At 47.3% G+C, this 23756-nt stretch overlaps 6 protein-coding genes and 2 non-coding genes; 4 read left to right on the forward strand and 4 right to left on the reverse strand.

The window, feature by feature from the left end:
• The first annotated feature begins 436 nt into the window (after window positions 1-436).
• CNAG_06085 (phospholipase B) lies at window positions 437-3633 on the forward strand. XM_012197606.1 has 7 exons: window positions 437-890; window positions 952-1109; window positions 1162-1336; window positions 1386-1651; window positions 1701-1892; window positions 1949-2486; window positions 2537-3633. The coding sequence occupies exons 1-7, from the start codon at window positions 717-719 to the stop codon at window positions 2936-2938; spliced, it is 1905 nt and encodes a 634-aa protein (XP_012052996.1). The 5' UTR covers window positions 437-716; the 3' UTR covers window positions 2939-3633.
• Window positions 3023-5243, reverse strand: CNAG_06086 (CMGC/CDK/CDK8 protein kinase). XM_012197607.1 has 9 exons: window positions 5082-5243; window positions 4992-5032; window positions 4647-4942; window positions 4498-4602; window positions 4133-4445; window positions 3902-4051; window positions 3610-3838; window positions 3472-3552; window positions 3023-3409 (listed from the first exon to the last, which is right to left on the reverse strand). Exons 1-9 carry the CDS (start codon window positions 5159-5161, stop codon window positions 3304-3306), a joined length of 1401 nt encoding a protein of 466 aa, XP_012052997.1. The 5' UTR covers window positions 5162-5243; the 3' UTR covers window positions 3023-3303.
• Window positions 5244-5342: 99 nt separating this feature from the next.
• On the forward strand, window positions 5343-9392 carry CNAG_06087 (kinetochore protein Spc7/SPC105). XM_012197608.1 has 9 exons: window positions 5343-5630; window positions 5694-5905; window positions 5965-7493; window positions 7541-7875; window positions 7925-8100; window positions 8151-8323; window positions 8374-8657; window positions 8707-8966; window positions 9020-9392. Exons 1-9 carry the CDS (start codon window positions 5424-5426, stop codon window positions 9132-9134), a joined length of 3291 nt encoding a protein of 1096 aa, XP_012052998.1. The 5' UTR covers window positions 5343-5423; the 3' UTR covers window positions 9135-9392.
• CNAG_13064 lies at window positions 5880-7960 on the reverse strand. The gene is made up of 2 exons (XR_001046330.1): window positions 7783-7960; window positions 5880-7713 (listed from the first exon to the last, which is right to left on the reverse strand). It is a non-coding gene; the product is annotated as a hypothetical RNA (non-coding RNA).
• On the reverse strand, window positions 9332-11497 carry CNAG_06088. 2 transcript variants are annotated; one of them, XM_012197730.1, is made up of 13 exons: window positions 11331-11497; window positions 11177-11253; window positions 11076-11083; window positions 10840-11013; window positions 10616-10779; window positions 10499-10556; window positions 10404-10448; window positions 10264-10353; window positions 10100-10204; window positions 9909-10036; window positions 9562-9853; window positions 9461-9512; window positions 9332-9409 (listed from the first exon to the last, which is right to left on the reverse strand). In XM_012197730.1, exons 1-12 carry the CDS (start codon window positions 11441-11443, stop codon window positions 9468-9470), a joined length of 1299 nt encoding a protein of 432 aa, XP_012053120.1. In that variant the 5' UTR covers window positions 11444-11497; the 3' UTR covers window positions 9332-9409; window positions 9461-9467. The 2 variants fall into 2 exon arrangements, with proteins under 2 accessions (XP_012053120.1, XP_012052999.1); XM_012197609.1 differs by having other exon boundaries at window positions 9332-9512.
• Window positions 11498-11759: 262 nt separating this feature from the next.
• On the forward strand, window positions 11760-15105 carry CNAG_06090 (hypothetical protein). XM_012197731.1 has 3 exons: window positions 11760-12175; window positions 12231-13073; window positions 13135-15105. The coding sequence occupies exons 2-3, from the start codon at window positions 12616-12618 to the stop codon at window positions 14702-14704; spliced, it is 2028 nt and encodes a 675-aa protein (XP_012053121.1). The 5' UTR covers window positions 11760-12175; window positions 12231-12615; the 3' UTR covers window positions 14705-15105.
• A 2676-nt stretch (window positions 15106-17781) lies between these two features.
• CNAG_06092 (cyclin) lies at window positions 17782-23723 on the forward strand. XM_012197732.1 has 14 exons: window positions 17782-18225; window positions 18295-18339; window positions 18398-18452; window positions 18560-18627; window positions 18680-18742; window positions 18927-18955; window positions 19010-19222; window positions 19339-19465; window positions 19529-19589; window positions 19971-20246; window positions 21696-22090; window positions 22144-22692; window positions 22745-23523; window positions 23587-23723. The coding sequence occupies exons 11-13, from the start codon at window positions 21848-21850 to the stop codon at window positions 23234-23236; spliced, it is 1284 nt and encodes a 427-aa protein (XP_012053122.1). The 5' UTR covers window positions 17782-18225; window positions 18295-18339; window positions 18398-18452; window positions 18560-18627; window positions 18680-18742; window positions 18927-18955; window positions 19010-19222; window positions 19339-19465; window positions 19529-19589; window positions 19971-20246; window positions 21696-21847; the 3' UTR covers window positions 23237-23523; window positions 23587-23723.
• Window positions 18757-19518, reverse strand: CNAG_13065. XR_001046331.1 has 2 exons: window positions 19303-19518; window positions 18757-19199 (listed from the first exon to the last, which is right to left on the reverse strand). It is a non-coding gene; the product is annotated as a hypothetical RNA (non-coding RNA).
• Window positions 23724-23756: the final 33 nt, after the last annotated feature.

Below are 23756 nucleotides of genomic sequence, written 5' to 3' on the forward strand. Positions count from 1 at the left end.
CGTTCTCCGTCTTATTCGTTGTATTGCTTGTACTTCAGTCACCCTGCTTGCGGCCGACGGTCATAGTCGTCGGTGGCCGGCGAGGCACGACATTTTGTTTGTGCTGTGCGTTTTACCATTTGTTGTTGACTTGCGGGACGGGAATTTGATCATAGCCCACGAATGCCGCCCCCCCGATGAGAACTGTGATGATGGGAGGGGCTGCGGCGGGATGGAAAATGAAAAGACATCATCATGCATAGGCAAAAAAAAACATACATAATCGTAATCAAAAGCTGTACTGTACATACATATACGCAGCAGTAATGGTGGAGCGCAAAAGCAAGACAGAAACTGAAATAGGAGCTCGGGCAAAGGAGGTAGGAACAGCAGCTACGTTTTACTCCGATGCAGAAGAAAAATGTTATAGGTTATACGTTTTATATCGTTATGACTGGCGGGGGCCGTTTACTCTTCTACGGCGGCGACGACATCGTTTATTTCGAAGATCCGAAACTGCTTTTCACCCATTCGTCATCTGTCGAAGCCTTTTTCTTTTCCCTTTCCATCGCTATATCTTGCATAAAGTGCTTGGTGGGAACCATCTTAACATTATCTCGACCTATACACCTTTAACATCCATATCCGGTCACTGCTACGTACATTATTGGCTTTTCCGGTTTTCGGACTGAAATCCCTTTCAACACACTTACATTAAACATTCGGTAGCTTCAATAATGTCAATCGCCACGGCTACTTTTGCATTCTCACTTTTTGCCACCATTGCTTTCGCTGTTCCTCCCGAGACTCCGCGGATTGAGCTTCAGGCGGAGAGAGGTTTGGGTGATAAATCCTATGCTCCCTGGCAAGTCGATTGCCCCTCCAATGTTACTTGGATTAGAAATGCCACTGTAAGTTGCAATATCCTCGTCACCAAAATGTGGAACATTACTTATGATCATTCCCGGCTAGACTGGTTTAGGTTCCGGTGAACGAGCCTACATTGAGGCTCGTGAGAAACTTGTCCAACCTGTAATCGAGCAGATGATGGCTGCCCGAGGGCTCGAAACTCCTCCCCGGACACCTAACATCGGTGTCGCCTTGTCCGGCGGTGGTTACCGTGCAATGCTGTGAGTGGATTAATGTTGCAAAAGATATGCTCATTACTTATCATTGGCACAGTACGGGGTTGGGTGGTATCATGGGCATGATGAATGAGAGCACGGAAGCGTCCGAAAGCGAGACTGGTGGTTGGCTTGACGGCGTAAGCTACTGGGCTGGTCTGAGCGGTGGGAGTTGGGCAACCGGGACTTTCATGTCTAATGGGGGTCAGTTGCCCACAAATCTTCTTGAAAACGTGGGTTTCTGGCATGATGTATGTGTTCATCTACTGACTTGCGTGATAGCTCTGGAACATCGATTCCAATCTCGTCTTTCCTGATGACGACAAGCTTTCATTCTACACTGAACTTTACACTGAAACCAACGCCAAATCAGATCTCGGTTTCCCCATTCAAATTACTGATGTTTGGGGTCTTGCCATTGGCTCTCATGTTTTACCCGAGCGTTACCAGCTCTCCAACACTCCTAATCTCACTTTTTCTAGCCTTCCCTCTGTCGTCTCTGCCTTAGGAAACGCAAGCTTGCCCATGCCCATCATTATTGCAGCTGAGTAAGTCAATATGCGACCGATGATTTTCATTTGCTGACAGCCGGAAAAGGCGAGAGGCAGGAGAGCTTGTCATTGCTGAAAACGCAACTGTCTGGGAGTTTACTCCATACGAATTTGGTTCCTGGGCTTTTGGTAGCCAATACAAAAGCCCTGGTGCCTTCACCCCTATTGAATATCTCGGTACTTCAGTTGACGATGGTTCACCTAATGGCACCTGTTGGAAGGGCTTTGACCAATTGTCGTGAGTTGGTTCATAGTGTACTCGAGAGAAAGATTCCAGCTCATGTTATCTTCCAGCTTTGTCATGGGAACTTCTGCGACTCTTTTCAATGGTGCCTTTCTCGAGCTTAACGGCACAGACAGCGGTCTTCTTACCAACTTAATCACTGCCTTCCTTGCCGATCTGGGAGAGGACCAAGCCGATATTTCCCGTATCCCCAATACTTTCTCTAATTACAACTCGGGGGAGAACCCCATCTACAACCTCACTTACATCACCCTCGTCGATGCCGGAGAAACCAACCAGAACATTCCCCTCGAACCGTTGCTCGTTCCCACCCGTGACGTTGACGCAATTGTGGCATTTGACTCATCCTACGACACCGACTATATCTGGCCAAACGGCACTGCTTTGAGGACTACCTATGAGCGAGCCAAGGTTTTAGCTGAGCACGAGAACACAAGGGTGTTAATGCCCGAGGTCCCTAGCATGAACGGCTTCGTCAATGGTGGTTACAACTCAAGGCCTACTTTCTTTGGCTGTAACGATACCACCACTCCTTTGATCATCTACGTACCATCTTACCCATGGAGCTTTGCTGCCAATACGTCTACTGTAAGCTCTTCATACCACAGGGCCAAAATTTCCACTGATGATCGAAACAGTACCAACTTTCGTACGAGAATGATGAAGCCAACGAAATGTTGCTCAATGGTATGCGCTCTCTCACTCTCAACCACTCTGTTCCCACCTGGCCCACTTGTTTTGCTTGTGCCCTTACCGACCGTTCCTTCATGTACACGTCCGAGAACCGATCCACCACCTGTCAAAAGTGCTTTGACACTTGGTGTTGGGCTGGTGACGACAACACCACCGAGCCTGCGACATATGAGCCTGTGATCAACAGTGTTCCCCCCTGGTTAGTCGCCAACAACCTGAGCATCGGCGTCGCCGATGCTCCTGCGAGCAACGAATCCACTGCTGGTACAGCGTCCAGTGGTGCAGCGAAGGCGGATGTGAGTATGGGTATGGTCGCGCTCGCTGCTGGCTTGGGCTTGATGCTTTAAATGGATCGAAGTTATCCTGTAATCCTCGCGAGAGCATTATTTAAAATTTCCCTCTGCCTCATTTTCCGTATCTACTTCACAAGTAAACAATCTAGAAATCGGATCTTCATTTTATAACACTACTTCATTGTCTCATAAAAGCTCTGGCTACTGCATGCGCCACAGCACTGAATCACGCATAGACGTATAATAATCATCTGATGTATAACCTGTTTCACACATCATACATGATGAGAAATGGGACAAATGCTCAGAAAATAACTGAACATAACTGAACAACATCGACAATATCCTCGCTACGCCGGGCACACAACGTTACAACATTTGCATAAAAGAGTGGCACTCAAAACCAAGGCGGTCGAGCGTTAAATTCTCGCCTTCTTCCTAGCCGCCGGTTGAGCAATATTGCCACTTGCGGGCCTGAAATTGCTACTTGATGGCAGCCTGCCTCCAGCCATCGATTGAGGTAGACTATGAAATCATGCATCAGTGTCCGGAATAAATCATGACACAAAGACATAAAAAGGCCATACGATCCCATCTTAGCATCACCGTTATCCTCATGCGTCACCCTTCTTGTGGGATATGAGATCGAGCTGCCTTCGAACACACTTCTAAATTGACGAGTTCAGCATCGGACATGCGTTCAGTTCATAGCTCCATCGCCTTACTTGGTATCGACTCCCCCTTCTTCCTGGAACCAAGGATGCCTCAATGCATCCCTTGCCGTTATCCTACGAGCTGGGTCCCATTCGAACATCTTGATGAGAATATCGTATCCTTCAGGCGAGTTTGAGCGGGCATGATACCATGGTGCAAGAGGATTGGAGTGGGGATAAGGACCAGTGGCTTGGTAAGTGCGGTATTCAGGCATGTGGACTATACCTGGCCATTGTTCGGCTAAATAGTATCAACTATATTAGCTTTGAAAATGAGGATAGACACAAGATGTGGACGACGTACGCTTGACAGGACCAAGAACTTCACAGATTTTGCCCATCTGGTCGCGCTGGAATGGCAAAGACTTCTTGCCGTCCATTCTAGCCTCGTCGCCTTTGAAGATAGGGCGAAGAGAGAGCAGCTCCGCATAGATACAACCTACCGCCCATATATCTAATCCAATCCAGTAAAAAGAAAACCCGAAAAAATGAGAGGTCATTCAAACATTGTGAATGCAGCTGAATTTGAACCCACCGACAGCGGCAGTGTAGTGCTTGGCTCCCAATATTAACTCTGGCGCTCTGTACCAGATAGTCACCACGACCTTATCACCACCATAGAGACCCTGTTGCGCTAATGGTTTATGCCACAATCGTGCCAGCCCGAGATCACCTATCTTAACAACTCCTTGGCTGGTAACCAAAATGTTAGCCGGTTTGAGATCACGGTGGAGGACAAAATTAGAGTGAAGAAAGTGCACTCCGCAGAGAAGCTGGTGAAGAAGGCGGCGAAGTGTGGAAGGTGGGATAGAAGCTCGTGCAGTTTGAGAATGGTAGTGAATAATTTGCTAGGCATTATGAGTGAAGGCACGACTTGAAAGGTGAAGTGTGATGACGCACTAGAAAATCATGTTCCGCATACTCAAAAACCATATAAATAGACTTGTCTTCTAATATGACTTCACGCAGCGATACCAGATTGCGATGGTGGAGTTCACGGTTGAGCTGAAGAAGTAAGCGGCAGAAGGTGATCGCTTGAATCGACACACCATAATTTCTCTCGCTCCACTTTGACTGATACCGGCGTAGGTCAGTACATCGCCTTCCTTATCAGGCTTGAACTTCTTTATCGCGAAGACGTCGCCCTTTTTGGCGGGACGGTCGCCTGGGCGCATACACATTTCGGGATTATTGAGAGGGTCGCTGTCTTCGGTGAAGCTAGGCGATGGTAACTTGTCTTTAGGTAATGATAAGGCTGCTCGAGTCGAGCTGGGCAAGGCGCTTTTGGCAGAGGCTGTTTTGGGTGGTGGGAGGAGCACTGCTTTGTAGACTCTTCCATAAGTTCCTACACATATATAAGTAATCGGTTATCCCACGTAGGAAATATGACTTACCGGAAGATATGAATCCCAGAATCTTATATGTCTTCAAGACGCTGAGACAGCAGTTAACCGAGCATATTGGAGCTCATGGGAGATACCTACCCTCTTCTCTCCTTATCCCTTCTTGCACGATAAAAGTGCATTGGGTCCATTATAATACCTCCGCCTGGGATCGTTGCCATTTTGTTGTATTCCAGCCTTATTGCCCATGCACTTTCATTGGAGGTTCATTGTTATTTGTACGTAGGCGGGCCTTTGATAACGAGGACATACACGGCAGTAAGTAGAATCAGTCACGTGATGTTATTTTGTAATTTCAGGTGTACGAACCAAACCAAACCAAACAAACACAAACAAGACAAAACACTGTATCTCGCTCTAACATTACAGTTCTTCATCATACCTTCCTTTTCTTGAGTAATTCATCCTCAACAGACCACAAGGATGTCTTTAGCAGCTCGCTCACCCCGGTCTCGTAAATCCCTCTCGGCGTTCGATACAAACATCAACGCCAACTACACACTTCCGGTTACAAACAAGGGAAAGAAGAGAGTTGTCGCTAGCATGGATGGAGAAACCCTCAAGAGCATGGATGCTGCATCTATCAGGGCTGGCGCTTTCAATATGAAAAGCAATCCAAGGCGTAATGTAGTAAGTTTGATTGGCACACCAATCAATATCGAGTCGACATTAACGTTAGATGTTTGTTCTAAGCAACCCAGAAAATCCATCCTTAAATCTTTTTCGGCACCACATATTGCCCGCCAAACGGAGGATGAGACATTAGACTACAGTGCTTCCCATCAATATGCTCATACAGTAGCTTTCGGGCCTCTGAGCAATGTAGACTCCGATCCGACCTCTAGGAACTCGAGACAAAGTCTGGGCGGAAGGCGAGTCAGTTTCGCCCCCAATGCTCATGTTCGGTAAGTAACTCTATGGATATGCCGCGCCTCGTATGTGCTAAGTATGTAAAAACTTGCAGTATGTTTGAACGTCAAGTTACTAAAAATCCCCGTGCCTCGTTCGGTTTCTCCTTTACAGAAACTTCAACCCCTTCTGTGAAGTCGAATCACTCCCGTCGCTCATCAATTCTTGATATCGGCTCAGTGTCAAAGCCTAACATATTTGCTCCGAGCATCTTCCAAGGAGAAGGGGAAGCTGAAGGCGAAGAATCGATGGAGATTGAAGATGATAAGGAGTTGAGTGGGTTCGACACGAGCGAGCGAGACGAGACACAACAAGAGTATAGCCACGATGGAAGTGCAGAAGGCGAGGATTTGATGGAAATGGAGGAGGAGGACATGGACATTACTCAACAAATCTATGGTGGAATCGTTCGACGGTCATCAATTGCTCCTACCGTCGCCGCACCTTCTGAGCTAGATGCCGGCGCCGACACTGAAGACGAGTCCGACAATGACCAAGGACATTCCCATCTCGAGGATGAGGAAAAGACCATGGACTTTACCATCGCCGTAGGAGGTCTCTTACCTCATGAAGCTCCAGCTACAGCAACTCGAAACCGAAACTCTATCGGTTATTCGTTCCCTAACCCTGATGGTCCAGCTCTCCCAAATTTGATGCCTGGTCAAGCTGAGGACCATGAGATTGAGTATCCCATGGAAGAGACAGAGGTATATGGGGCCATTGTTGGGCAAGACGTCTCATTCAGTTCTGGAAGCGAGGATACCATGGGCTCGAGGAGCGATGACAAGACTATGACTTTTACATATAGTCATCAAATCGCTTTTCCTGCGCAAACCGATGGAGACGAGGGTATGGATATGATTACCTCAGCAGGCGGCATAATCAGTTTACCTCCTGTCTCACCAGGACTTAGTGTCCGCAATAACGCGCGGCCTATCAGTGGCACTCCATCTTTTGCTCGCCCAACCGTTTCTTCCGCACAGAAGTCTACAACGACCAAACGTAACGTCTTTGCTCCTTCACCAAGTCCAGTTAAGTCAACCACACCTAGGAAAAGCGGAATTCAGACTGCTGCCGAGGTGGCAAAGCGGTTGAGCTTTGGCTCTGTTACCTCAAGTGGAGGCAAGAAACGTGTTAGGGAGGATATCCAAGAGACGGAGGGAAGTATGAAGAAGACTAGAATCGAAGCAGCGGCGGAAGAAGTGTTTGGTACTCCCCACCATATCTTACCTTTTACTAAATCAGAGGAAGTAGAACCTCCTGCCCTTGTCGTTCAGAGCACCACACCTCCGTCTGATCCTCCTCACGCAACTGTTATATCCGCTCGTCGATCGTCCCTCGGCACAGAGATGCGTCTTTCTTTACCGCCCCAGCGACCTGTGGCCCCTCCACAACAGGAGACTGAGGAACGAAACGAAGATAATATTACTGAGCTCCAGCGACATATACATGAGCAACCTCAGGACATATCTCTGGCGGCGTTCTTGGAGATTGCTGGTGTGCAGTTTATGGAAGGGCTGTCTGGGTTGAATCGGAAGAGAAGTAATGTTGCCAAGGAGATCTTGGGACAGTCCTATGCGAATGGTATGTCGATTGCGCGTTGATATTCATCTACTGACGATCGAACTCAGAGAGGGACTTCGCTCTTCACGAGTACACAGAAGCGCAGGTCAACAGCATCTTCCTCAACATGTATACTTGGGCCTCAAATAAACTCTTTCAAGATATCCAGACTGGCGATGAAGAGCTCGCTGCCGTCTCTGCACGATGTGATATTGACAGTCCCCCTGTAATTCAAGAATATCTTGCCGCGTCGGACGAAGATAAGCAGCTGTTCGAAATGACCTTCAAATCATTCAAGACGAATACCCACTTAAAGGCGAAAGAGATGTGGTACGACTGGATGTGGCAGTTGCTCGAGACTATTAAGCCAGATGTCCAAACAGTGTTAACGGGTATGAAAGAGGTAGGGCCGAAGTTCGTTCAGATAAGAGGAGCGTCTGATGAAAGTGCAGGACAAGAAACGTTTAACGGCGTTTGAAGAACAAGCTGTTATTCTTCTCCCTCAACTCCGAGCAAGGAAGACTGAAGTTGAATCCAAGCTTGCCGAAGAGAGAAAAGCTGTGATTGAATTTGAGTCATGTGACCAAGCAGAGCTGGCTGCGTACAAAGAAGCTATAGCCGAGCAAAGGTGCGTTCACTTAATCATAGTGCAGGCAATTCAAATTGACAATTTTGCAGCGCGCAAATTACAAACTTCAGCACCGAAGTTGCTGACCTCAAGAATGAACTAGCTACTCTTACAGGCAAGTTGGAGGAGTTGAATGCAAAGAAGCACGAGTATGAAACGGCGATCGCGCATGCCAAGGGCCAATGCGATCAGTTCACAAGGTCGGACGCCATACGTCTGCAAGGTGGGTGAGATCATTCTTCATGGATTTTAGACTGCTCATCATCGGCGCAGAGGAGAGCATTTCTTTGCAACATTTTCACCTGTGGCGTCCAACTAAGATACTTCCCGAACGTATGGAACTCATCTATGATGCGGAAATTCTTCTTTCCATCAATTGCACCAACTATGTCCCTGACATCTCTTCTGCAACTTTGGAGTACCTATCAGAACGGATGAAATTGTCCAAGCGAAAGTGTTCGGGCATTAGAGGCGAGTCACCATCTAGATGTTTATTCGAAGTTTTCAGGGGTGCTGTCGGGGACATGATTAAACATAAGTCTTGGGATCTTGCTTCTGTAAGTGGATTGAATTGGTGCACCGAGAACGATCCTAATGAGGTTCCAGTTCGTTCAACAAACCGGCATTCTCTGGTCTAACGCGCAACGCATCCGGGCTGAACTTCGTTACATTGAGTTCCACCACCCACTCTTCATTACATACAATTCCTCTACTTTTCTCATGTCTGTCAGCGCCAACATCATGATCCCACAAGCGAAAAGCAAGGTCCTCGTGTGGTTTGACGTTGATAAAAGTGTTGTGCGTGGCTTTCCCGGAAGCCTGGGTGGCGTCGGGGTCTCAGTGAAGAGTGTTTACGGGCAAGCAGAGTAGGTTGCAGCTTTTCCTTGCCAATTTGAGATCTGAACTAACTGGCGGATAGTGCAAACCTGCTTGAGCAAACCGCGCGACAAACCATTGAAATGTCTAGGCCCGAGGCATGCCTGGGCACGTTCCTGCAAGTCTGCGTCGAGGTCGGTGCAAGGTACTCCAGTTAAAGGGGGTTGGTTATGTTGAGGCAGGAAAGGTACGAGATCAGGTTGTATGGATGGTTACAAGGGAATCTGAATTTTGAGGGATAGACAGATACAGTTTTTGTTTAATCTTTTGAGCAATTTTGCTTGGATGGATACTTAATTTGTCAATTACGCGATATGGGATATTCAAGCCACTGTGGTACGCGTTGCACTTCAGACCGGAATACATGCAAATCATACTGGCCTGTATCGCTACCCGTTTTTGTATTCTTCTTTTCACATCTTCCACAAACATGCTACAAGTTCCCTCGTCGGCTATGTTCAAAACAACTAGGCCGGTCGCTTACATGCTGCTTAAAGTGTACCCTTAACAGCCTTGCTAACGCTCTCGGCGAAGTACTAAAATGGAAATCAGTTGATCATCCAATAGAAGTTGTAAACAACTCACATCAACATTGTTAGAGTTCAATCCAGCCATGGAAATACGTCCGTCCCTGGTCAAGTAGATAGACGCCTTCTCCGCAAGCTTATCGACTTGCTCGGGCTTGAGACCGGTGAAGGAGAACATGCCAATCTGAGACTTGATGTGGCCCCACTCTCCGGGGGTATCAAGCTCAACGAGCTTGTTGTAAAGACGCTCACGCATCTCGATGATACGGTCGGCCATGCCCTTGACTTCGACCAACCATTCCTTGGTGAGCTCGGGGGAGCCAAGGATAGTAGAGACGAGACGAGCGCCACTGCGATACCGTAAGCCAGCAAGAACTTTAAAGGCGGAAAGCAATGGGGACGTACTGGACGGGAGGGTTGGAGTACATAGGTCGAATGATAATCTTCAACTGAGAGTCGACCCTGGCCTTCTCCTCGGGGCTTTCACAGACGAATGAGATAGCTCCAACTCTTTCGCCATAAAGACCCATGTTCTATTACCTTCACATCAGTCTTTGATCGGGTAATTAGATCGTATGAAGCGGGAGGAAACGGACCTTGGCAAAAGATTGACACAGCAAGAGCTGGTGACCCTGCTCGACGAAATATCGAACGGCGAAAGCGTCCTTGAGTGTATCACCAGAGGCAAAGCCTTGGTAGGCCTGCAAAGACTTGTCAGTATATGTTGACATGGTTGATATCAAATTGAAAAGTGGCGAACCATGTCAAAGAAGGGGAAATGCTTCTTCTCCTTGACAATATCAGAAAGCTCCTTCCACTGAGCCTCGGTAGGATCGACACCAGTGGGATTCTAGAGTTTTGTTAACTAGGTATTTGAAGAGTCAAAGGAAGTGGACTTGCGTGTGCACAAGCGTGGAGAAGGACGATGGAGCCCTCAGGAGCGGCCTGATATTGACGTTAGAAGCAGTATTACACTACATTCTATGATAACTAACCTTAATGTCGGCCTTCATACCCTCAAAGTCAAGGCCGACGGTTTTCTTGTCGAAGTACCTAATCACTTACGTTAGCCATCTCCCTTTATCAGGTGTTTCAACCGATAGGAAGCTTACTTGTATTGTTTGACCTCCAAGCCAGAGTCCTTAGAAATGGGAATGTGATTACCCCAAGTAGGAGTGGGAAGGTAGATGGACTTCGCGCCGGGGAACCATCTGGAAAGGAAGGCAGTACCGATTCGGAGAGCTCCAGTACCGGAGATAGACTGGGTAATCGCAAGCTGTCCAAACGGAGGATGTTAGCCTTTTAGCTATTTTTCCAGCCGGAAGTATCAACGCACTCGATTCTCGACGAGGGGTTTAGAGTCCTTGCCGTAGGCGAGCTCTGCAGCGAGCTTAGTAAAGTCAGAGAGGCCGGTGATGGGAAGGTACTCCTTGTCCTGCATAGCTTCGGCGAGGATCCTCTCGGCCTTCTTTACAGTGGGAAGGATGTAAGGCTTGCCTGAACCATCTCGCTATAGATGCATCAGCGCGACACCTAAGCTTGCAGCCTTTCTCGACTGAATAATTCACGCACATAAGCACCTAATCAATAAAAACACGAATCAGCGATCAAATTCAATCCGGTAATGCCGAGCGATATAGGAAAACAAGTGAAGAGGAAGAGGAAAGACTTACCGACGCCAAGATTGATCTTCTTGGGAGACTTGTCAGCCTTGAACTTTTCAGTGACACCAAGGATAGGGTCAGGAGGACTACATAATGGCCGAAGAAGATTAGCTCGCACGTCAGAAGGGCAAATGGCGTTCATGCGACACCTCGGAGTACTCACCCAGCAGGGACGTTAGTCCAAGTAGAGCCGGCTCGTCTGGCAGCGGCGGCGGGGAAAACCTTGGAGATGGCGGCGGACCTGGTAAGGAAATACTTGGAGGAGTGAACAAGCATTTTTGTGGCTATGAAGAAGAAGGGATGAGTTGTTGATTGTATTGCACCTAGTCGGGGTATATGCGTAGATGTCCAGTTAGTCCGATCGCGCGTAGACAATCACCGGAACTCTCCGGGAAATGATTTTACCTCGGTCCGGTAATGTCTTACGTAATGTGCCTTTTAAGGGTCATTGAGAGTTCTCGAAGACACATGATGGGTCTTGAGCGTTATTTAATTATTAGTGGGGGCATTTGGTGGGTTAATCCTGGCAGGGATGTCGGTATGTATCATAGAAATTGGTTGCATCAGCATCTGTGGCTAGTGCATTAGTGAGATTGCATATGTGGTTGGTACTGCTGCTCCGTACGTGGGCATTGGCACAGTTACCAACAACGCGCCTGTGACCAACAGCAACTCGTGGATTCCGGCAAATGGGATTGCGTAATAGCCAATGCGTGCGGCGGGTTTCGCCAACAAAAAAAGAGGGGGAATGAATAATGATGAAGACTTTTCATCTCGCTGCTCGTGTCTCTCCTTTATTCCTTGATTATTGTCTGTTATCTACTTTCTCTTTCTTTTATCTATTAACGCCCCATTGCCATCGACTACCGCCGTCACAAGCATCAGCCACCCGTTACACCACCTTACCACCACTTACACACAAACATCGCGCGTTCCTCGTGCCCACCCCTCGATGAAGAAATCCAAACTTCCTAATAGTGGCTATTACACCAACTCTTTGACCGGAGGGTGAGTTATCCTTTTTAATAGGCTCTGTGATTGGCCATTGACGCCTTATCTCCAGTTGCACCGTTGCGTCTCGCCTCCTTAGACTTCCACCACAGATCATTCTTCTCTTGGACAGCGCGCCTAAGCCCCCATAATTTGACCTACACCCCCACACATACCCCCAAAAAGCCAGCTGTCGTTTGGCGCCAAATTCACATACGTCCGCTATAATCATTACCGTCCCCTAAAGCCCCCTATGGGATAACAGCCCCGTCGTGAATATTCAGCAGGTTGGATTTACGGCCTCTCACTATCATTCTTATTTTCCGCCCTCCTTCAACGAGCTACAGGACTCTATAAGACAGGGCACATCACAACAAAACTTTTAATTTGCATATCGCATCAATATCATCAGTCTCTTTCAATCTGTATACGCATAGGTCTTTAAAGAATTACCAAAGATGAACGCCCTCCGCACCCTTCCCATCCTCAACCGCCCTTCTCGCCCCGCCTCTCCTGCCCCTCCCACTGTCCAGTCTACTACCGCCTCCGCGCAACCTCCTTCCAGTGAAAAGCCGCGCTCCCGATCCCTTTCCCGTCAGGTGGCCGACAAGGTCTCTTCTCTACAAATTTCTACCAATGGCACAGCCATTCAGCCTCCAGCAGTTATTATCACTCCTTCTCAGCCTTTGGCCAAGAGATCCTCTTCTCCCGGGAGCAGGACTGCCACCCCTCGACCTACTGCGAGTCCTCTTCCTGCAGCTGCCCCTGGGGAGCAAACTCCATCGGGTGGATATATGGATGTCATTGGCTTGAGGTTGAACGAGACCGTGAACAAGGCGAGTGCCGGTGTGGATTTCAAGGCGAAGAAGGGGTTCAAGAAAGGGAGTGGATTCGCTATCGGTGAAGCTGTTGTCAAGTGAGTAGCTTACATAATGGACGAAGAATAGCCCGTTCTGATAAGTCTTGTCTTGCTTTAGGGAACTTCCCAGCCCCCCTTCCGACGCGTACCTGATGCGCGCTGTTCTTCGCATTTCTGTTCGTGCACTCAGCATTTATGTCACCCGCCTCGAATCCCTTCTTCTTCCTTCCCTCACGGATGCCTCCTTTATTGCACCTCTTAATATTGCCGCATCCACTGCACACCCTCTTAACTCTGTGCAATATTTTGCTCTTTCTGTCGCGCACACGGCATGGGAGACTTGCGAGATCCTTGAGCAGACTCTCGAGAGTGGCCAATGGCCTAAATTCGTGCAAGAGACTTTGAGACCTGTGATGGACAAGCTCGATTTGGTCGTTAGTAAGGTTGTGCAGCCACTGTTACTTGGTTTAAAGCGAGACTTGGTCTCAAGCTTGACGAGGACTGAAGGGACCTCGCCCGTAGGCGGAAAGACAGTTGGGCTTGCATCTATCCCTGCGCCTACTACTTCAACCAATGGCATACCTCTTACCAAAGAAGGCTCCCATCAGCCTGTTTCCCGTCTTACCAAAGAGTTCTCTTCTAGCGGCCACGCGCGTCAGCTTGCCATCCCTCCTTGCCTTCAACATTTTGCTGCTCGTGTCGACGGCTCTCGCAAGGCCTTTGAGCTTATCGCCAAACCTTGTGCTGACGATGGTGAAGGTTGGGTGACCGGTGTAATCGTTGCTGTTATCTGGAAGGGCATGTGTGTCATCTCCGATAAGGATCTCGCGCCTATTGGTACCCGGCCTCCGAGCCCCAACAGTGTCGCCCGTGCTCTTGCCGGCTTGGGCAAAGAACGAGACTCTTCGTCAAACATCACTCCATCTCCTTCGCTTCAGGGTGTCACTGCAAAACTCGCTTCATCTCTATCCATCGTGCCCACTCGCTCTCAGTCCCGTGCACCTTCTCCTCCGAGACAAGCCAACAAGCTTGATCCCGTCACTCACGCCCTTCTTTCCTTTGAGGGGCTCATCAAACGTCTTGTGGGTGGCCTTGTACAACCTCCTTCTCCTACAGACGACGAAGACGAGCACCTCGCACGACAGGCCTTGTCTGAAGCCCTCGAAGCTCTTCAGTCTTTCCGCATCGTATCGACCGCGATGAACAAGGGCATAGCCCCTTCAACCCGCTTGCTCGCATCTGCTCGTCGACTACGAGACGATGTAGAGGATCCAGCCGAAGATGAGCTGGACGACGCAATGGAGGATCTTCAAGCTGTTATTCTCTTCTCCATCCTATGCCGCCAAGCCAACTTCATCCTCTCCTCGCTTCCTGTATCTAGCGAGAAGGAGCCCACCCTCAAGATCCGCCACCCATCTGAAGTTTGGGGTTGGCAAATGGCTGAATACGAGCGTCAAGTTCTCTCTGGCTTCTCGGCCGCCGAAGAATGGGGTCGTCGAGTTGCTGTTGCCCTCAAGGGCGATATCGAAAAGCTCCTTGCTCGTCTTGCTGAGATTCTCGCGAGGCAGGGCGTGCCCGAGAAGGTTCCCAGAGAGAAGGACGCTGTAGGTGAAGCTGTGGAGTGGGTCAAGCTGTTGGGCGTTGCATGTGATGCCAAGTGCGGACTCAAAGTGGCAGGTGCAGCTTGACTAGTTCCCTGGGAGATCAATGCGTTCTGTGAAAGCTATGGACGAGAATATGACTTCTATGGAGAAGGAGAAATAAGGAGTCATAGAGTGCAATCGTACTGGAGGAAGATTCCTTTTATAATTTAATACACGGTTTTTCATTTTCAAAATGCGATAGAGTGAACGTTAACTTATTATTCAAAGAAAGAGGGCGTCGGTCAGCGTTCTAGTTTTTTTTTTTTCCTTTATTTTTTCTGTCTTTTCAATAAATATCGTAGGTGAGTTAGGTCCGAAAATGCATGGTGTTAGGAATGGCAGTGTATGGACGGATCATGACGTTACCAATATATGGTCTGCTGTACATGCTGCTGCATATAATGCTGACTGGGTGCCTCAAATAGCTGCAAAATGCGCGCAGAGACTCCGATGGAGGTAACCTATGACACACAACGGGTTTCTGCGTACTACTACTGCGCTTGCACCATTCATTGCTGGGTCCATCATCATGCTTCATGCGCCATGATGCTTCTTGGCGGTCTTCATCCAATGGTATCTTCTATCGGCATTAGAATTATAACTCTGTTTCGGTGCCGGCGAATGACAACAAGTTGACAAGATTAACCATGCATTTACAACAACACTAATGATAGTTAAGAGCCTCATGTAAATGGAAGCAAATTCTCTATGTGAATTTCGGCAAACATGTCAAAAATTGACAGGTTTGAAAGGTTGCCGGACAGGCCCTAAACATTTGTAAATGCACTCGTCCATCATTCGTATTAGTCTTTACAGCCCTGCGTTTGATCGTGATACCACATGTTCACCATAATAATTAAGGTGCGGTGCGTTTTCGGAGACGGGCGGCCTAAAAAAGACCCTGAATTTCCTTTACTTTTCTGCGACTAAGATATGTTAGAATGGAACCTACTTATCATAATTAGGCCACCATTGTCAATCTCCGTTGTGATTCCTTTTAGGGGCTGGAGGAATAGCACAAGTAATTACGCACGGTCATGAGAAACACGGGAAAGAAATGGGAAAAACGTGAGTAGTAGTGGAGTCACCTTTTTCCCATAATCCTAGTATTTACGAAACTCAGAAAAAATCAACAAGATTATTCCAAAACTGCCTATAATTTTGCTTAAAAGTAAATTTTTAAACCCCCGCCAAGAACCGTCCAATAAATCTACAAATTCCGAAGATTGAGGGTATCAAACCAGAAACCAGAAATGTCCAATTCGAGAATGGGGAAGTGGCGGTTCATACAGCACTACCCTGATACGGCCAGTGACAAGAGATAAGAAAATCTTGAAACAAGGAATAGTAAGATACAAGAATGATAGTAATGAATACGTATGATGATAATAATACGTATGGTACCACTGGCGCGCTGTGCTGAGGGCCGAAAGAAAAGCCGACGGATGGTCTATCATAAAACACCAATAGGCGACTACAAACTGCATGTCATCTGCTGGTGAAGTTTAGACACATCGCAGAGTACAGATCTCAGTGTTGGGGCCACTTCAAATGTCCCTTCCGTTGGGACCTAGACCGTTCGTACCTGAGGATTGCGGAAAGAAAGCGGAACGGAGGATGGGTGAATAAAATGAAATCATGAATCCTAGACTTATCACCGCCGCAACTCTCGGACTATTTCAAAGCTCGATAATCAAGCAGGTGGTTCTATGGCTATCCAGGATAAGAGCAGACTAGCTGTACCCTCAGCTGGCAATGTACAAAACTATTATGTCTACGCCTCTGTTGTTTAGAATAGGTTTCAAATTCTACATAGCACAGTAGTGTTGAGGGTTGGGGATGATTAATCTTTTGATCTTATCGGATTTGTGCGATAGGCCGGATATAAAACATGAAATCTAGTGGATCCCATCAAAGATGGGCATTACTCATAGTTCCGCTCTCTTCCATTATTTTTGCTATCATCTTAAACATCTAACTCTATGCTTTATACCCTGCATTTGTATTCTTTCGTTTCTTCAGTTGGCTGCAGTGAAACCTCGTCCAAAGGGACTGTCTGACGCCACTAGCTGAGGTTGAATGGCATCCTCAATCAGGCAATTCCAATTTGCGTAATGGAAGGAGGACATCCACCAGCAACAGTGATATACGCCTTGTGGTCATAACTCTCTAGTCTGTTCACTTGAAACATATTCGAAGAAGTCAATGACGATACGATGACGAACATTGGGAGCGATAGTCAAGCAAGTGAGCGAATAATGAAAGACGAAAACTGGATAAAATCGTCAGCAGTTGCAGATAGACGAAGAATGTCAGTCCTATCTGCAGACAAGAGAGACGTATGTAATAGCGGCGGAAACATATAATGAACCATTTGGCCACTCGTCATCCGTTACTGGTGGATCTTGTCACGTTGGCATGTCAAGTGTCAACTGTCAAGGATCGCTATACTATTCAAACCGCCAATCACTAATCATTGTAGAAATGGTCGAGATTATTTGCCGTTGACTGCTGACTGTTGGATGATAATGTATGATCTGTCCCTTGTACAATGGTGATCGGAGATGTGATCTTTCTCAGCTTCTCAAGCCCCCAGCCAAAAAATCAGTGTCTCCATATAACCTAAAGTACCTGAAACCTTTCTTTAGCCTTCCATTCTATATCCTCAAACCTCGAGCCTCAAAGGAGGCCGCTAAAGAACAAATTATGATCTGAACGCAACAGAATTTCGGGGTCTTCTTGTGACTTGAGAGATGTCCGGGTGATCGATCGGTGATCTGTGTATTGAGGTCCCCTAGAACACAGATCTTCATCAATTGTCTGTCGTTTTCCCGATTCCCGAATCATATACAATCGATGAGATGACGAGATGAGAAGAGATTACAAGAATCTTCGGAAAAGTCCGCAAACTTTGATGATAGACTGATGACGGCTAGGTCTTTTATCCTTGAGCAAGCCTTGAGGTGGCAATCATATTGGTGGCCACAACTAGATCTTGGATAGTTTTTCCAATATTCTGCCATGCATAAGCTCGTCTACTATACAGTAGGCAGTATTGTGATAGTTGCACCCCCATAGAAACAGGGGACTGTTGATGAACCACCATAAAAATGCTGCCCCATGTCCTTTGTACTTCAGGTTAATACTGACTTCATTCACCTCACTCTTCTTGACTGCTGATGAGCTTCACCATTTATGTTTCCTTTTTTCTTCACTTCTCTACCTTACGAAGGAGAACCCTTGATGACAATGCCATCACCGCCATCTAGTACTTTTTCAGAAAACTTGTGGAAACGGGGATAATTGACGCAAGCGCAATGCACGTTTCACATGTCACGGGCGTGACCATCATTTCTCCGCCAAAAACAGTGCGACTAGTGGTTTCTGTTCAAAGACGAAACAGGAGGCATCGAAAACTTATGAGTAGAAACGGACTATTTGATTATGGCTGATGGATTGGAATAGGTTCAATGGGCACATACCATGACACATAAACAAGCTAGTTGGGGGACTGAATGAATGGATGCCTTCATCGGCCTATCCTCATTGGTGTAGTAGGCAGAGTGGTTGGTATATCAATGTTGGAGTGCATATATGATCTTCTTGTCTGATTGCTACACATTCGAAAACACAAGGGTTCATTCATCAAAACCTAGGCTGAAAACCGGACAGGCCGGCTAGTAAGACCACTGCTACACCTTCACATCATACATCACAGCGTCCCTAACATTGTCAAAGCTTCGGTCCTTTCTCCATACGCCCTCATCAAACCTGACTTTGACATATAGCCCCTGTGAGTTTTTATTCCCTTGGTGCTTCCCACACAATCGAAAAAAGACTTGTCAGTCTCTATAACACAGCAAGTGTGTCGGTTCGAGTTGCTTATAGGCTTTCGTCTAGTCGTTCTTATTCCCGGCAGGTTAAGGACCAAAGAGAGGCTAGGATTTCACACGCCTACTGACCTCTTGGTATTTACAAGTTCCCTACACACAGTACGCATTACTGATGTACGACAGTTAGGAACACAAAAATACCTTCGCCATCCCCTATAAAACGCAAAGACAGGTAGTAGACACATTGCTTGTGAGTATGGTGCACACAACCCCGCCTTATACATAATCAGTTCCCTGCTTTTCCCTGCCACAATACTATCTTGGCGACTTCTCCTTACTTCTACATCTACTCAACTCTGTTCCCTGCACCCCGTCCCCGAATACCAGCTGATATACACATTCATTATATTACCAAATCCTTTGACCTTCGACAGACTTGAAACTTTATCGTCACACTTCACAAGTCCTTGCCTTCCCTACTAGTACTCATCGCCTTATTAATTTACTTTGCGAGTAGTTTTTATCTTTTCCTGCTTTTTCAACGGTAGCATCCAGTGGATACACGGCAGGCACGATCGGCAGTCTGTGCAAATTGTGTTCCCACTCAAGTTAGAACACCTTACCTGAATGCTTCCACCTTCGAGTGTTCGTCCGCATACACAGAAGATCAACATCTGAAGCCAGCTTGAAGAGATACCAGAGATATCCTGCAGTAATCAGAGCTTGAAACGTGAGCTTACTACCCTCTATCCTCCGCCATTCGCATCGCCTTCACCTATTCCACGGCCATGCTACAATCAAGAGACGTACGCTGATTATACTCTGCCCCAACTCTGTATATATCAGGTCTCTTGTTGTTTCCACCTCTCTTCAAATCCTTTTCAGTCCCCAAGCCCCGGTTATCACATCCCAAGTCTCATACTCCAACGCTTGAGTGTCAGTATTAAAGGTTTTGGCTCCTAGAAATATAATTGTAAGCTTCGCAATCAGTTGGGATGTATACCAGCTACTGGGTGCTGATCCGCACTCATAATAGCCCAAACATCACGTAATAGTAATTCAAATTCGCTCTTAGCCGCCCCCTGGTTCATATTATCGTGAGTAAGAATGGCATTCAGGATGATGATGAGGGCCCTTTCTTGATTTGTAATCGACTGTCAATATGCTAGTGTGATAAGGGTGTATACCTGTACAGCAACAGCTGCGCGCATCATGAACCGTCATGTGCCAATCATTCGATCTGCCCATCTGTACCAGGAGTGGAGCGGGGAGTGGAGAGTGAACTTTGAGATGTCACTTCGGAGGTGAATGGAGAGATTGCTTCATGCTCCACCCTACATCCTACATCCTATCAATAGAGAAGAGCGATGGATTGACTGCCCTTTGCGGTATGCACCAATGGTTTGCCAAAGGATGAAGATTGATATTTAATGGAAGTGCTGACTTATATCTGATATCTAAATTTTGATATCATCTAGACAGTTTATCCCTTCCGGCACTCGACGACGACTCAATAACAAACTCAAATATCACAACGTCACAAGTGCCTTGACCCCAATCGCGCCGCATCAGCAGAATCCCGGCCCGCAATCCATATATTTTGAAAGGCTGAAGGCCAGAACGACCAACAAAAACCCACCAGAACGGGGGCTCCCAATTCTTACGGCGGCCGGCGTTAGTCTTTCCTTGTGCCTCGTTTACGCGTTACTGCAAGGCGCAACGGGCTTTGAGTTTTTGTATATCCAGCCTCCAACGTGAGTTTTGAGTTCTTCTAGCTGGATGAGCTCTTTCTTCTCCTTTTTGCTTTTTGCTTTTGGGTTGTCTGCTGCGAGGATTTTCGCCCATGCTTTAAGAAATTTTCGCGGATTGTAATTTGCACGTCTGAACCCTAGTTGTGTGATCTTTTCCTTTTCCTTCCTTTGCATCCAGTATCGAATATCGAGAAAGATACGGGAGATCAAAAGGTTGCATTCAAAATGCGAAATATGCACATGGTGGTTTTGCCATCCGACACGCTGGAGTCGCACCACAAATTCACTTCAGCAGCCAAATTTATGTGCACCATCCAGGCTGTATTTTGAATTCTTCGCTGTGATCCGTACTACCGAACAAATACTATGTTCGCGATGGTCGGCTCTGGACGGGATGGAGAATGAGGGGCTGAGAAATGGTAGTAATAAGTACTTTTGCTCCGTTACTCCTAGGTTCTTGAATTTTAGCTCTGTCTTTGGATTCTGGATTATTATGGTGAGTTTTTGGCGCGTTGAAAGTTACGCTCGAGCGTGACATGTCCCTGAACCGCGCCAACTGCAATTCCGGGTCCCGCCAGCTCCTCCTTAATTCCCGTAAGCTTTACGATTAGTTCTGGCTTCTGAATGGTCAATTTATTTGAACGCGTCCTAGTCGTAGCGCTCGCATTGCAAAATGTGAGGGGCAGGGTCTTGACATTGGCGCATTTTTTACGTTGGCGCATGAAAGAGAATTCCGCAAGGACAGGAACGGACGTGACGTGACTGCTCACTATCGTACTGCTACCGCCATCACCCCACTCGCCTTTTGGCGCCTTTTTCTCCGGGTGGGTTTTGGTGATAGTGCACATCTTTTATAACACTTCACACGACTGAAGTACTCCCCTTCTTGTTCTTCCCTGTCTTTCTGTCTCAATCCTTCTCTTTGCTATCTTTTGATGGCTTCAAAATAGTCTTTTGAGATTATCGGCGCTAGAACGGGTTCGACAGCAGCCTCCCATTCTGTGGATTTTGGCTTCCCTTCTGTCTTCACCACTCTCTTTTGGCTTCTTGGTCTTGCGTGACTGTAGAACGACAGACGAACTTACGATTGTTATTCTACCTGTGTATTGCATGCTTACCCCCTCCCCTTAACACCCAACATCTACCTATCTACCCACTCCCTATCATCGAAAACCCGCCACATACCATTGCCGCGCAACAAAACTCGACGAATTTCGCACCACACGTCACTCGCCAAACTTCGCTTCTTTCACCCAACCAAAATCCAAATCTTCAATCCTTTTCTCTTCTTCATCTCTTCCCCATTGTTTACATCCTCTTTCAACGACCCACTTCACACACGACCCCTCTCTCCCCCCCCCTTCTTCATACACCGCCTCGTGTTGCTTGTCATCTTGTCGTGGTGACTGCGCTTGGTTTTCAACGACTTGTACGACCCCGTTGCGCGAGCAGGTCTCCTCAACGTCTTGCCATCTCTTCACAGTCGACAGCTAGAATCTCGGCTTCATCTTTCTTTTAGTCTCTTGTTGACTCGACATCGCTTCACGTTACCTTACGACTATATTCACGACCTTCTTTGTGTTCCCTGCGAAAGTCCACCCAAAATGCCCGTTGCGCCTACAGTCAAGTCTGCTCGCACCACTTCCGTTTATGAGCGCAGCTGCCGAGCCTCCGCTTCCCCTAAGTCATCTCGGCGATCGTCTTCTCAAACCAAGGCCAAGATTCAAGCAGTTGCAGCCACGATCCCTCAACCGCGTCCTGTATCTCAGCACAGAAAGGTCGAGGAGGTGATGTACTTCGAGGAAGATTACAGTGAGGAAATCATTGCCTACATGAGCAGTATGGACGTGAGTCTTTTCCTTTTTGGAGTTTAGTCTTTGACTCTAACATGTCCCCTTAGAACTCCACCCTTGCTTCTGCCGAGCTCATGGACATGCAGCCAGAACTTCAATGGTTCATGCGCTCTTATTTAATCGATTTTATCATTGAAGTTCACCAGCAATTCCGATTACGACCAGAGGTACTTTATCTCGCCATGAACATTGTTGATCGCTACATTTCCAAGCGTGTTGTCTACAAGAAACACTACCAGCTCGTCGGATGTGCTGCTCTCTGGATTGCTGCGAAGTTTGAAGATGCAAAGGACAAGGTCCCTTTGGTGCACGAGTTATCCGAGATGTGTTGTAAGGCGTACGATGAGAGCGCTTTCATTCAAATGGAAGGCCACGTCCTTTCCACTATTGGATGGGTTTTAGGCCACCCCTCCGCTGAGGCTTGGTTAAGGGTGTTCTCTACTGGAATTCGATATGAAGATCAGAAGGTTGCGAACATGGCCAGGTTCTTGATGGAGATTACCTTGTTTCACCGAGAGTTTATTGGGATCCAATCTTCAATCATTGCTGCAGGTGCTTTGATGCTCGCCAGGTTCATCTGTGGAAAGCCCTATAAGGTACGTTACTCCTGCGAAGATGTGCGGGTACATCAGTTAACTTGTTCCACAGCCTTGCTTCCCCAACGTCCCTGAGACCGTCGCTGCCCGAGTGTCCATTGCTATTGACAAGAGATTTTCGCAAGAGCTCGAGAAAGTGTCAGAAATCGTCATTCGAAAATATGCGCCGACGTACTACGACCGCGTCTCTACCATCTGTCGTGAATGGTATTTGTCCGGCCGACGATATACTTACAACCCTGTTGTGCCTTCCACCCCCGTCTCCGGTCTTTCAACTCCGGGCCTCGCACCTTCATGTTCATCATCTTGGGCTAAGCGTGATTCATGGATAACAGGCTCTCCCGCGGGTTCTTGCGCTTCCTCGGAAGCTGGGGATGATACCCCAGTCACACCTATCACCCCTATCTACACTCATGTTATCGACCCATTTTCCGTTGCAGCAAAAGAGAATATTGCCCCAGATGCCGGAAAGCCGATGGCTAAGGTTATTCCCCGGGTTCACAATGTGACGGCTCCTCGCGTTATGAGACGGCTAAGCAATTAGTCGTTCTCATTCACTCTTCTTCATTTCGCATTCCCATAGCATTGATTTCCTCGCATTTTTCATCACGAACACGCAACATCATTTTGCATCACAGACATAGAGCTCGATCATGGTATGGGATGTCCGAATACCCATATGTTCTTCTCACCGCCAAGCAAAAAAACGATTTTGGAGAGGCTCGATGACCTGATGAGGGGGCACGAACTGGACGGTGATACTTTCCGCTGACAGCTAGCTTTCCCTTCTTTATTTTCTTCTTGCTTCTTTCCTACCCTAGTTTAGCTTTTGTACGTACCCTTCATTCCCAGCCATGTCGAAAGGCAAATTTACACATACACATTCATACATAGCATTACTTTCTGGTTCACATTTACTATTGTTTTTGATACAGTAGTCTGTTACTTGGCTCCCCATTTTAGTGTTGATCACTTATTAACGATCGATGATATGATGAGGATGAATGATATGCATCACGTCCCGAAATCCGAAAGTTGGTTGAGCACACGATCGAATTGGTACA

This window comes from Cryptococcus neoformans, chromosome 12 (assembly GCF_000149245.1).
Source record: "Cryptococcus neoformans var. grubii H99 chromosome 12, complete sequence".
Taxonomy (NCBI): Eukaryota; Fungi; Basidiomycota; class Tremellomycetes; order Tremellales; family Cryptococcaceae; genus Cryptococcus; species Cryptococcus neoformans.

What these genes read in the sequence shown, in the direction of transcription:
- CNAG_06085 (XM_012197606.1), top strand. Translation starts at nt 717, where the DNA reads ATGTCAATCGCCACGGCTACTTTTGCATTCTCACTTTTTGCCACCATT. An exon ending in CTTGGATTAGAAATGCCACT is followed by an intron (nt 891 to 951) that starts GTAAGTTGCAAT and finishes ATTCCCGGCTAG; the next exon opens with ACTGGTTTAGGTTCCGGTGA. An exon ending in GGTGGTTACCGTGCAATGCT is followed by an intron (nt 1,110 to 1,161) that starts GTGAGTGGATTA and finishes TCATTGGCACAG; the next exon opens with TACGGGGTTGGGTGGTATCA.
- CNAG_06086 (XM_012197607.1), bottom strand. Translation starts at nt 5,161, where the DNA reads ATGGCAACGATCCCAGGCGGAGGTATTATAATGGACCCAATGCACTTT. An exon ending in AGGGATAAGGAGAGAAGAGG is followed by an intron (nt 5,033 to 5,081) that starts GTAGGTATCTCC and finishes CTGCTGTCTCAG; the next exon opens with CGTCTTGAAGACATATAAGA. An exon ending in GCACTACACTGCCGCTGTCG is followed by an intron (nt 4,052 to 4,132) that starts GTGGGTTCAAAT and finishes GGATTGGATTAG; the next exon opens with ATATATGGGCGGTAGGTTGT.
- CNAG_06087 (XM_012197608.1), top strand. Translation starts at nt 5,424, where the DNA reads ATGTCTTTAGCAGCTCGCTCACCCCGGTCTCGTAAATCCCTCTCGGCG. An exon ending in GAAGCTATAGCCGAGCAAAG is followed by an intron (nt 8,101 to 8,150) that starts GTGCGTTCACTT and finishes ACAATTTTGCAG; the next exon opens with CGCGCAAATTACAAACTTCA. An exon ending in AGTGTTTACGGGCAAGCAGA is followed by an intron (nt 8,967 to 9,019) that starts GTAGGTTGCAGC and finishes ACTGGCGGATAG; the next exon opens with TGCAAACCTGCTTGAGCAAA.
- CNAG_06088 (XM_012197730.1), bottom strand. Translation starts at nt 11,443, where the DNA reads ATGCTTGTTCACTCCTCCAAGTATTTCCTTACCAGGTCCGCCGCCATC. An exon ending in AACCCCTCGTCGAGAATCGA is followed by an intron (nt 10,780 to 10,839) that starts GTGCGTTGATAC and finishes CCGTTTGGACAG; the next exon opens with CTTGCGATTACCCAGTCTAT. An exon ending in TTCTCCACGCTTGTGCACAC is followed by an intron (nt 10,354 to 10,403) that starts GCAAGTCCACTT and finishes ACAAAACTCTAG; the next exon opens with AATCCCACTGGTGTCGATCC.
- CNAG_06090 (XM_012197731.1), top strand. Translation starts at nt 12,616, where the DNA reads ATGAACGCCCTCCGCACCCTTCCCATCCTCAACCGCCCTTCTCGCCCC. An exon ending in ATCGGTGAAGCTGTTGTCAA is followed by an intron (nt 13,074 to 13,134) that starts GTGAGTAGCTTA and finishes GTCTTGCTTTAG; the next exon opens with GGAACTTCCCAGCCCCCCTT.
- CNAG_06092 (XM_012197732.1), top strand. Translation starts at nt 21,848, where the DNA reads ATGCCCGTTGCGCCTACAGTCAAGTCTGCTCGCACCACTTCCGTTTAT. An exon ending in CCTACATGAGCAGTATGGAC is followed by an intron (nt 22,091 to 22,143) that starts GTGAGTCTTTTC and finishes ATGTCCCCTTAG; the next exon opens with AACTCCACCCTTGCTTCTGC. An exon ending in TCTGTGGAAAGCCCTATAAG is followed by an intron (nt 22,693 to 22,744) that starts GTACGTTACTCC and finishes CTTGTTCCACAG; the next exon opens with CCTTGCTTCCCCAACGTCCC.